This window comes from Mytilus galloprovincialis, chromosome 6 (genome assembly GCF_965363235.1).
Source record: "Mytilus galloprovincialis chromosome 6, xbMytGall1.hap1.1, whole genome shotgun sequence".
NCBI lineage: Eukaryota > Metazoa > Mollusca > Bivalvia > Mytilida > Mytilidae > Mytilus > Mytilus galloprovincialis.
In genome coordinates this window covers 19,510,639-19,523,550 of record NC_134843.1, presented here as the reverse complement: position 1 = coordinate 19,523,550, position 12,912 = coordinate 19,510,639, and the positions used below count along the sequence as shown (strand labels likewise).

General features: G+C 33.0%; 1 protein-coding gene across 1 annotated transcript in view; it reads right to left on the bottom strand.

The window, feature by feature from the left end:
• The window catches only part of LOC143079150 (uncharacterized), a 34,775-nt gene extending 22,295 nt beyond the window's left edge, over positions 1–12,480 (bottom strand). The window contains exons 1-4 of the mRNA XM_076254368.1: positions 12,329–12,480; positions 9,086–9,297; positions 7,643–8,407; positions 3,395–3,589 (exon numbers count right to left, since the gene is read on the bottom strand). Of these exons, the coding sequence (XP_076110483.1) occupies positions 3,395–3,589; positions 7,643–8,407; positions 9,086–9,297; positions 12,329–12,381 (1,225 nt within the window). The 5' untranslated portion in view covers positions 12,382–12,480. The remainder of the gene's footprint in view (positions 1–3,394; positions 3,590–7,642; positions 8,408–9,085; positions 9,298–12,328) is intronic.
• Between the last annotated feature and the right edge of the window lie 432 nt (positions 12,481–12,912).

Sequence of the window (12,912 nt, the reverse complement as noted above, 5' to 3'; positions counted from 1 at the left end):
ATGTGTATTTTTTTATTATAAAAGGATTTTCTAGACAAGTATGATAATACTCATCATTGCGTAAAGTTTATAAGTGAGTATATTTCATTAATAAATTGCTTAAAATTGACATATTTATGGTCATCTTACTGCACTATGTTGGCCAGTTGGGTGCACTCACAAACATAGGTAGAGAAGATGGCTGAAATATGTCTAACCAACAAGTGATTATATGTCATGTTTACAACCAATAAATCTAGGAAAAGGCATCTATAGGGACTGGATAACATACAACTTAATACAAAGTGGCAGAAATATGTCATTTTTCAAATGCTCTGAGTCAAATCTCATTTGTGCATTACGTTTATTTTGCTGTCCTTTATAACCCCTAATCTGTTTAAATAAAGGAAATGTATAGAATTCAAAAGTTTATATCATGTTTGAACTCTTATACTGTGACAAATAACCAATCTGAAATTGTTATTATGTTTGATATAAAATGCTAAGCCAATGTATTTTATGGCAAAGTTCTTAATTTCTTCATCTCATCAGATTTATAAATTAATTGTCAATAACCACTGCAGCAATGACAAGTTATTGTTGGTAATTTAATCACCAATTCATTTGATCAGCAAAGGTTAAATGCATATGATGAGTTTTGTAGACTGTAACATCTTTTACAATATTCCCCACGTAAGCAAACAGGTTTTAATGAAATTACTTTCAGGTATTTGTATGGGCATCTCCATTTTTTTTTATTTTTCTATGTAATGACGCTTCTATACCAATCTAATTAAAATCAGATCTTTCACATTGCTGTGATAGATGTGTTTGTTGTTTGTGTTAGTTCTGAAAACATTCAAATAAGAAGTCTTGTATAGAAGATCTTGTATGGAAATTTTTAATCAACCAATCATATCGACTGACAGGATGACAGCTTGAATACCATTATACACCAAACATAAATTGATACAGTGAATTAATATTTTATCGTTATATAAATTCCATGTTTAACCAACTTAAAAGGTATAATATACATTGTACACAAGACTAAACACATTTAGATGTCTTGCCTACTCTACTAATCGTTTAAAGTATTTATTTTAAACATTCATTAGGAAGATGTGGTGCGAGTGCCAATGAGACAACTCTCCATCCAAATAACAATTTTAAAAAAATAAAACATTATAGGTCAATAGTTTGATTTAGTTAAAACAAAATTAAAATTCTTTAAATCAGGAGTAAAAGAGTAAAATAATAACTATTTGAAACTCTCACATTCTTTAAATACATTGAAAAAATGGCTCTGGTGGCTCACAAAATGACTTTTGATAATAGGTCCTATATTATGACCTTAGATAAACTTGGTTTTTCCATTTAAGATATTTCTTCAGTACCACAAGTTACACTTTCCTTGCAAAATGTGTTGAGAAATTCATGTGAGATATGTTATGTACATCCTTGTTAAATTTCTCCAAGAGCTATCATGATTTTAACAACTTAAATACCTAATGTGTTTCAATACTGGCCTTGTCTACTAAGCAAAATAATGGGTTATTCCGTCAAAAAAAAACTTCAGGAGCATCAGCCATCTGATATTACTACTATTTTGTAAGTTTGTATTGCAATTTCTATACACCAGTTGTTTGTCCATCCGGAATTGCTACATATCATTCACTTGCATTGTACTAACGTCTAGATTTTGATTTTCTAATTTTCAGGTTGGTGAGGTATCTTTTGAAAAACTTTTCACAAAACTTTGAATATTTCAAGAAATACTAAGTATATTCTACACCAAGGAATTCAACTGATTTCCTTAACTTTATTTGGCAAAATCTTCTTAAATTTTTGGCACTCAGTGCTCTTTGACTTCATCCTATATTTAGCATTTCTAACTGATTGGTTCAAGTGTCACTGGTGAGCCTTTTGAAGGCAAATCACACATCAGCGTACAAAATTTCAATCCTGGTATTATGAGTTTATTCACCATTTATTCAATATTTCTTCTACATGGTAAACTTCCAGTTTAAATTATAGCTATTGTTACAACTCCATTTCTCGCAGCTGGGAAGTAGCCTTAAACAATTGAAACTATTTTGGAGGCCATTTTGCTGATAACAATTTGTTTGTTTTTCATTTGGCTTTCCCTAATTTTGGGTGTAAAACATACCTTAGTAAATTGTATTTCAAAAGCAAACAAAAACAAACTGAAATTGTTTATAATACCTGCCGGTACCTGTAAACCACGGGTGGCAAAAATCCGAGTTTAATGAGTATTGCCAAGCCCAGTTGGAAATACTGGAAAAAAAACGGGTTTTACCGGGTAATACTGGGAAATACTGGGTAATATAAAATACTGGCCTTAATGTAATACAGTATTAAACACAAATGCAATATATTTAAGATATTAATAAACACATTTTGATTTATACATTTTAGAATGTATTATTCTAGCAACTCTGAGACAAGTGTACAAGATGACACATTAGACAAATATAAATAGTAAAAAGCCTTCCTGTCTGGATTGGTCAAACTGTTAACATTCATGTAAAGCCAAAGAATTCATTTATTTCAAATATGTATAACTAATATTAAGAATTAACAATTGCATGGAAAGAAAAGTCCTTTTAAATAATATCTATGTACATCACTAATTAGTAAGTAATTGCTCATATTAGAACACAGATATGTTTAAATAAAAATAATCAGCCTTTTCATTTCTATAAGAGTTAATGATGAGCCTGTACAGTGATTATTTAGCAATATGATTGTATTTATATTTAAATTTACCACATTGCAATAAAATGTTGTTTTTTAGTATGAATTATTGAAACAATGCTAGGAAACATTTCCTACTTCTCTATTGTTAAGTAGACAAAAACCTGAAACAGTATAAATATTATATTTCTTATACTTTCATAAATAGAAAAACGGGCGAAAATGTGTGTGTGACAACTTTGCTGAAAACTACAATAACATACATTTTGTACCAAAAAAATCAACCAACCATTCTAAAAGTATAAATCTTAAAGATTAATGAAATAGATGGCAATACATTGCTTAACAAATTAGAATGAAATTATCAAGGCAATATGCTAGTTTGCACACCTTCTGTATCATTCATCTGTACCTGAGGCATCAGTTAAATATCTTCACCATGTCATGTCTTCTCCCTGTTTGACTGCCAAGAATTTTCCTATCATTTAAGCAGTGTACCCAATACTCTTTCTGACCAACAAAATGTCCGACAAAAATTGCTTCTGTCAGATAGAATTTCTTTTAGTTGAAAAAATAGTAGAAAAGGTCAAAATTCTATTTGGTCAGACAAACTCTACAACACTTTGGCACAGATTGATTTAGGAATACTGAAATAGCTAATACAAACTTTTGTTTATAAATGAAAATATGTACATACCATTCATCTCTCGCATTGCTCTTGCAAAATCTTGGGGGTCCCTAAAACTGACAAATCCATAACCTTTTGTTTTATTTGTTCTTTTGTCTCGTAACACCCTGGCCTTGACAAATGTAGGATATTTACTGAATGCTCTAGCCAAACATTCATCTGTTACTTCATTTCCTAAATCTCCACAAAACATACGAAAATCATCTGAAAAAAAAAGTTCTGTAATCATTACAAAAGTTTTTCCCCAGAATTTTCAAATGGCACCATGGAAATTAACATAGCACTAGTTTTCCAAAAAAAAATAGCACCATGGGCCTTTACTTTCTATTATAAAATCATCCAAGATAGCATAATGGTAGAAAATATAGCACCAGGGTACCACATTGCTTAAAGGCTCTGTGGAGAACTGGACATGGAGTTCTCCACAGAGCCTTTAAACACTGTGGTACCCTGCATTAAACTGCAATGCAAACTATAAGGGACTGGGTTTTTGCATTCATAACTCCTTTCATTAAAGTTTTTGTTCAGTTTTACAATAAGCTTTACAGTAAATATGAATAAAAGAGTATGTGAGCCCATATGAGGCAATGCCTAACAGCATTATCACATTACCGAGTTCTGTGAATTGCAAAATCAGGATTAAACCTTTATTTCCCTTATACTAGTATTTTAAAAAGTTTAAATCATAAGAAATAAGGAAAATTTCCACTTGATGTGACAGTTGAGACCACAACTTCAAGGAGAACTACCTCCAACCAAAACTTTATTGGATGGACACAATGATGGCTGATGGGATGAAGTGGACTATAGTAGTATGTATAGAAAATATATAATTTATTGAACATTCAAATTCATTGTTCACCTTCACCTACCAAATCCACAAAAAATGGCATCACACAAATAATAATGAATTCCAAATAAGTGAAATAAGGGCTTTTTAGTTAAACCTAGTTTCTCAATAAAAATTAAAAACAAGAATGTGTCCGTAGTACACGGATGCCTCATTTGCACTATCCTTTTCTATGTTCCATGGACTGTAAAAATTGGGTAATAATCTAATTTGGCATTAAAATTAGAAAGATTATACTATAGGTAACATATGTATTAAGTTTCAAGTTGATTGGACTTCAATTTCTTCAAAAGCTACCTTGACCAAAAACTTTAACCTGAAACTTCCACTTACATTTTCTATGTTCAGTGGACCGTGAAATTGGGGTCAAAAGTCTAATTTGGCTATAAAATTAGAAAGATCATATCATAAGCAACAAATGTACTAAGTTTCAAGTTGATAGGACTTCAGCTTCATCAAAAACTACCTTGACCAAAATTTTTAACCTGAAACTCCCACTTTCATTTTCTATGTTCAGTGGACCGTGAAATTGGGGTCAAAAGTCTAATTTGGCTTTAAAATTAGAAAGGTCATATCATAAGCAACAAGTGTACTAAGTTTCAAGTTGATTGGACTTCAGCTTCATCAAAAACTACCTTGACCAAAAACTTTAACCTGAAACTCCCACTTTCATTTTCAATGTTCAGTGGACCGTGAAATTGGGGTCAAAAGTCTAATTTGGCTTTAAAATTAGAAAGATCATATCATAAGCAACAAGTGTACTAAGTTTCAAATTGATTGGACTTCAGCTTCATCAAAAACTACCTTGACCAAAAACTTTAACCTGAAACTCCCACTTACATTTTCTATGTTCAGTGGACCGTGAAATTGGGGTCAAAAGTCTAATTTGGCTTTAAAATTAGAAAGATCATATCATAAGCAACAAGTGTACTAAGTTTCAAGTTGATTGGACTTCAGCTTCATCAAAAACTACCTTGACCAAAAACTTTAACCTGAAACTCCCACTTTCATTTTCTATGATCAGTGGACCGTGAAATTGGGGTCAAAAGTCTAATTTGGCTTTAAAATTAGAAAGATCATATCATAAGCAACAAGTGTACTAAGTTTCAAGTTGATTGGACTTCAGCTTCATCAAAAACTACCTTGACCAAAAACTTTAACCTGAAACTCTCACTTACATTTTCTATGTTCAGTGGACCGTGAAATTGGGGTCAAAAGTCTAACTTGGCTTTAAAATTAGAAAGATCATATCATATGCAACAAGTGTACTAAGTTTCAAGTTGATTGGACTTCAGCTTCATCAAAAACTACCTTGACCAAAAACTTTAACCTGAACGGACGAACGGACGCACAGACGGATGGAGGCACAGACCAGAAAACATAATGCCCCTCTACTATCGTACATGTAGGTGGGCATAAAAATGAACAGGATTTCAACTCTGATATTAAGTGCAATTGCAGCTGTATTATTTACATATTAAATAAGTAAAAACAGTCATTGAAGGACAATTATTCTCATTAGCAGTTGACTGATGGTTTTAGCCATTTTGACTGATTTTTAGATCATGTGTCGCTGCTAACTCTGTTGTGTTAAATTTCCCTCTATCTATTATAAATGAAGAAAATGGTGCAAAATATAATTAAAGGGAAATAACTCCTGTAAGGAGATGACTGACATGTTCCATTGTAGGAAGTATTCCTAGATCTAAATGTTTCTTTCTATCTACTATGAATTCAGCCAAAATCCCAAAAAGTTAAAAAAAATAAAAAAGTAAAAATTCTCATTAAACAACTAAATACTATAAGGACTCCTTTACGATTACATACTAAAATTTGAGCAATCGATTATTAATCGATTGCACAAAAATCCTTCATGTAATCGATTATTAATCGATTACATTTGTCAGTAATCGTGCCCATCCCTGATAAGGAGTCAACTGATAAAATCAACCATGCAGACTTATCTTTATATCTTGTCTCGCTGATTTTTGTTTTGCTGTGAAAATTTCTCCATCATTAAAGTTTTCATGATAATAGCCAAAAATGCAAACAAATCATCAACAATTCCTATTAAGGAAAATTTTGGTAGATCTTGGTTTTATGAATATTTTGCCACTTCCAGAGATTCCTGATAACATTTTTTGAAGCATTTACTCATACACATGTACATTACCCTTATGCTCTATTTTGAGCAAAGGCTGCCATATTGGTTAGCAATGCAGACTCATTCAACACTAGGGGTTACCACACTCCAGAATCATAGGAAAAAGTGACTTCTCCCTAGAAGTCAAACAAGTAAAAACCCAACAAGGACACATTTAACAGCAATTATATTACTAAAGAATATGAGTGGCCAAGTTTGGTAAAAAAAAAATCTTGATCACTGTTTTCAAAACTAGGATTTCCCCAAAATACAGTCGACTCTCGTTATGTCGAAGTCAGCCGGACCAGAGAAATATTTCGAGATACACGTAGTTCGACTCAAACGAACACCGGAAGTTCGACAATCTAAGGGACACAACTCTTGCTTAGCTTGGTAAAGCTAAAATAAATCCGGGTGAATACGGCAAGGGGATCAATATTCTAGTATCAGATCGATGTATTTGTATGTCACAGTCTTTTATTATTATAATGACTTTTATTTTTACTTATTCAATTGTTTCAATTAAAAAAAAAAATCCTATGGCTTTTCTAAGAGAGTAATTTCAAATCGACAGTTTCGTAGTTCAGGTCGCTAATAGCTGACAAAATTGTTTATTCTCGGATACAAGAGATTTTATCATTTAAGAAAATTTTGATTTCTATTCATTTTGTTTTATCTCACTCTTTCTGTTCAAAAGAATATATAACAAGATTAAAGACGCGGTTTGAGTAGTTTTTAGGTGATCATCAACGGAAGCCATAATCCTCACTTTATACACACCCAAGCTCATTAGTGTAAATCACAAATTAATTGTTTTGTAAACAATTTAAATACTTTTTCATGAACATTAACAATGTAATACTAATTATTTACAAAAATTCTATAAAAGATAATCTTAGGTAAATACTCATGGAAATAGCATGTCATAAATCAATACAGTGGTCAGTGACCGGAAATTTAATTACACTTGTATTGTCAGATTAACTCTTCAATCCATTTAAATCCCAGAGGTCATGTTTTGACATATGTGTATTAGTTCGAGATAAAAAAATGAATTTTGAATGCTTTCGTTAACCTTGGGACCGTAAATTTAGTTCGACTTAACCGAAATTTCGACTCATCCAATTTCGACTCATCAGGAGTCGAATTACATACTTTTGTATGGAATAAAGTTCGGGACCACGTGAAAACTTCGACTCATCCGAAATTTCGAGTCAACCGAGTTCGAGACAACGAGAGTTATCTGTAAATACTTTTTACATACCTGGATCCCATTCCTCTAAACTTGGATCTTCCCATATCTGTCCTGCAGCTGTTCTTATAAACTTTTTCTTCTTGTCTTTCTTCTTTTTACCAGTGCTATCTTCCACTTCTGTTTCCATAGAAATAGCTTCTTCCCCCATAAGTTCTACAGGCATTGTTGGACCAGCTACAACTTTGGGCCCTGTGTCTACAGGTGTAACTATTGTGGTTGTTTCTGTTACTGTTGTCTCCAATTTTGCTTTCTTGTTTTTCTTCTTTTTTTCTGACTTTGGCTTATTTATAACTGGAGCTGCTGAAATAACCATTTTAGGTTTTTCCTCTTTAGGTGGTCCTGTAGGACCACTACTAATACTATTACCACTGCCTTCATTGGCCATCATATGCTGGACACCATCACTGAATCCATAACCTGGTCCAATTGGACCCGGAAGGGCTGGTCCACCCATTGGTCCAGGTCCTCTATAAGGAGGCATGGGTCCCGGACCTGGCCCATGTGGTCCAGGACCATAGGGTCCAGGGCCATGTGGTCCAGGGAAACCATGAGGTCCAGGTCCTCCTGGAGGTCCATAATACTGTCCTGGGCCTGGTGGTCCAAACCTGTGAGGTGGTGGCCTAGGTGGAGGGGGTCGATGTCTGACTTGATGGGGAACAAATGCAGGTCTGATAGCTGGTGGAGGGGGAGGAGGCGGGGCTAATGGTGGCATGTCTGATTTATCCTTTGGTTTTGGTAGTAAGGCAGGAGGTGGTGGTGGCGGTGCTGCCAACACTGAAAAATAAATGTAAAGTAATGTGAATAATCCGGTCCACACATATAAACATTTCAATAAAAAAATATTTGCAATTTTCCAAAACTGTGAACTTCCTTAATGTATATGATGATTGCACTTCTCGGGACTCTGTGAAATAAAATTTATTCTTTTTCCTAGGCTATTCATTAAATATTTACATGTTAAAGAGATATAATTAAATTATGGATGTAACACATCTTCTGATTGGCTGAAGTTGTTTTGTTTATCAGCTCATAGACATAATTTTGTCATGTGACCGTAGGATCATCAACGTTTTTTCATGGTTTACTCTGGTAAAAAATTGAATTTAGAACTAAATTAGAAGAAATGACTGTAATATTTTTTCTTTTTATTCGCAATAACATAAAAAGTGCACACTTTAAAATAACCTGTGTATATTCAGTGTGCACCACATTTTTTTTAAGTTATTTCTTCAAAGACAGAAAAAATATTACAGTAATTCCTTAAATAGCTATTAACCTTAATTATATACATGTATATATATTTGACCTGTTACAGTAGCAGCTGCGCAGGAATGAATAAGTTTAACAAGACCTTTTGTCATAATTGCATATATATAAACAGAATCCAAAATAAGCATAAAATACATACAGGAATACATGTTGAAGAGGTACAGAACAGTAAAGTATACATACCTGAAGCTGGCAAGGAAACTGATGGTGGTCCTGCAGGCTTACTACCAGGTGGAGCTGTGGGTGGTTTTCTCAAGGGTGGAGGAGGGGGTTGCCCAACAGAAGGAGGATCTGATGATATCCTGGCTTGAACATTGGTGAATGTTCTTGATCCTATTATCATAGGATGCGGCTTAGAACCCTGACCTTTTGGAGCCAATATTTCTTGTTCAAATCTGTAAAAGACAACTTAAGTGTGTCAACTAAAAGTCAAATAACATATTCAGAATTGTTGAACTGAATGCATTGCACTGTAGGGGATTTTCATATAAAAAAACACTATCTATGCAAAAAGAATAGAAATGTTTACTCAACAAATCACAAAGCTGTACAAGTCATCACAAATCAAAAGCCTCATATTATTTGAAGGATGTGTATAGTGCTATACACAAATCTTTGGTATGGAGAACATTTTTTTTGTTTTTTTTTGTTTTTTAATATACATTCGACTGTTGTTATCTCAAAGTCAGCCAGACCAGAAAAATATTTACAGATACATGTAGTTAATTTTAAACAAAGACTTGAAGTTTAACAGACAAAAGTACATAAAACCTTGCTTAGCTTGTTAAGGCGAAAATAAATCTGGATGAATATAGGTAGGGGATGGATATTCTGGTCCCAGATCAATGTATTTGTATGTGATAGTATTTTCTATTATTATAACATTTTTATTTTGGCAGTGTCTTCCCAACCCCACATGAGAGCACCAGTAGTCAAATTGGCATAAGTAGACTACATGTCCCCATATCCAAAATGCCATCTAATGGCACATGAAACATGAAATATACACAGAAATCATCGCAATAAGGAAATAAATGGATTGAATCCAGACTCTCAAGTTTTTATAAATAATTATATAGTAAGTGAACAGCTTTTTTCTCTGTTAAATAAATATTCTTAAAATGGAGTATTGTGATATATATATATGAGGGGAAGACATTTAAAATTTATAATTTATTGAAATTATTCTTTAAAAACTTATACCAGTCGAATCAAATTTTATCAGTCAAATAACTACATACATTTGTATAAAGGGAACTCTCAATCAATTGTGCATTAAAACAAAAAAAATCCAAAGAAAAATCATAGTTTGAGAGACTCAATTTTTTTTAGGCAGAAAATTCCAGACAAATTTGGAGAGGAAAAGGGTATATTTTTTTATTTATAATTTTAAATTGGATTTGCTGCTTTTCATTCATTAGTCGAGTTTTTTTATTTAATTTCTGTTGAATACTCTTTTTTCTAGTGTAAATCATTCATGATATAAAGGAGATCTGTATCAACTTTAATACTAATAGCTTCTTTAATTTATGAATACATTTAAGCTTTATTTTCAATCCTTTTAGATATTTTAAAATTTCAGTTTCTTTTTTTCATTTTTCTAAAAAAAATATTTTCGTAATGTACGTTATTTTTTTTTTTCCAAATTCGTCGATACCATATTTATTCCAGACGTTCCTTATTAGCGGATGAAGTATAAAAAAAATCACAATATCTGTTTACATACTTGGTGAGACTAGTATTGTAACAGCAACTATGTAATATGAAGGAAACAGCTTCCTAAAAGGGTCTCAGCATCATGATTTATGAAGTCAACCATATAAAATTGTGCCAAAAGAATTGAAATATATTTTTACTGAAACTTGAATTTAAAAGAATGCAAAATAAAAGTTATGTGTTAATTAATTATTAGGCTAAAATAATTGCCTTTTTTCAGTGACATTATATATATTAATTAACATGAAAAATTGCACTTTTTCAATGACATTTGCATGTAAAATTGCTCTTTTTCTTACTAGCACACTGCCCTTTTCAAATCCTGGCTAGAACACTGTATATCATGAATGTTGGTTCATTATGTTTTTGGGGTAATCAGTTATACCGCATGTTGCTACATGTATATTACCATAGAAAAACACCTGTGACGTCCCAAAAATATATAGGTGCTCCTATCATTGGTGGAAACACTACACAGTTGTGTACACACACATGGCAACATGAAACGTGATCGGAAATCCATTTGATGATATCTAATTAACATATCGAAACGAAGTGAAAAATATTGTGTATCACATGGGCGCTTACATTTGTCACTCTATGCGCCATTTTTGGTTGATAAGATTTGATAAGATAAATTGGCACATGGCTCACATCCTTCCTGATCTGACACTGCTTTACCATTAATTCCCATGTATATTTTATGTTACATTCCTGATCTTATGACATTTTATTATAAAACCAGATGTGGACATGTAGCCTAGGAATGCCAATTTGACTACTCACACAGAAACTGCATTTTAATTTTTGTCTCTAACATTAACAGTGTTAACTACTTGAACTTGGGATGTATATCAGAACATTATGAGCGAGGGTGGAGGGTTCTTTTTAACCCAAAAGGCGTAGAAGAAAAACCAGTTCGTTCAGTATCTGGTAGAAGTAGAAGTAGACTGTGTACATTGACATTTAGTCCGAGATTACTCCAACGGCTGTTTTGCAAGACAAGCTGGGGCCGTGGGACGTCAGAGCTCGTCCCATATCAAAAAGTGGATATTTCCCCACCCAAAATAGATGCGCTGCTTCGACGCTTCTGGTGCCGATTGAGGGCCTTGGAATTATATAAATCGGGCATCAATCTGTTCATTTTTCATTTATCTCTTCATTTATGTAAGTTTCACCTACCTGCCAACCTTTATTTTTCCATATTTTAACAGTTTTCACAGAGACCCATCGATTTCTGCATTTTGACTTTCTTTTTCAAAGATTATCACGTGACCACGAGAAAACATTGCAAATGACCAAAATGTAACACCTCATTCATTTACGATGCAAGTTATCTAAATGTCCGAGAGCTTCCGATTGTTATCGTGGTCGGAACTAAATGCTTAATACCGATCTCCTGTAAAGGAGGTGAAAAATCGTGGTTGGCTTCTAAATGTTAAACATCTAACTCCTATAAAGGAGGTGAAAAAATATATAAATATTTGCATATTTGAGTCTCGAGGCCACGAACTCTCTCGTAACTTGACGTCCATTTGAAAGTGAAAGTCAAAATGCAGAAATAGATGGGTCTCTGTGAAAACTGTTAAAATATGGAAAAATAAAGGTTGGCATTAATCTCGGACTAATTGACATTGTGATTCTGTATAAAATGTACTACGTAATGACGTATGTAGGGATATTATGACATTTTTTTATTTTGGTTATTACCGACTCATTTCCTCTTCCATCTCTTTCAATCTCTGGTCTGTTATCATGGCCATTTTGTCTCTTGTTTTACTAGAAATCAACTATATATTTTTTTACAAATTAAACGTTTTGGTTGGTTCGATGTCAAATTTTATCTATGAATATGGATACGTTCATGTGCCCGTTAAAACACTCTAATGACAAAGAATTTCATATTTCCGAACTGACTAAATACCATAATAAAATGTTTATACAATGTCGGATCATACAGACCCTATTTAAAACATTTTTTATGCCCCACCTACGATAGTAGAGGGCATTATGTTTTCTGGTCTGTGCCTCCGTTCGTCCGTCCGCTTCTGTTCTGTTCTGTTCAGGTAGATTCCTCCGTTGTATATCGGAGCACTCCCACTTGGGGATATATGGTTTTAAAATATTTACAGATATTTACAGTGAGGTGTGGTGCTTAAGTGAGGGCCCTCATGGGGTTTTTGATTATGTGATTACTTGGCCGTTTTTTTAATGATTATTTGATTATTAAGCCAAATATTTCATGATTATTTGATTACCTAGGACTGTATTTTTAGTTTATGATTATTTGATTA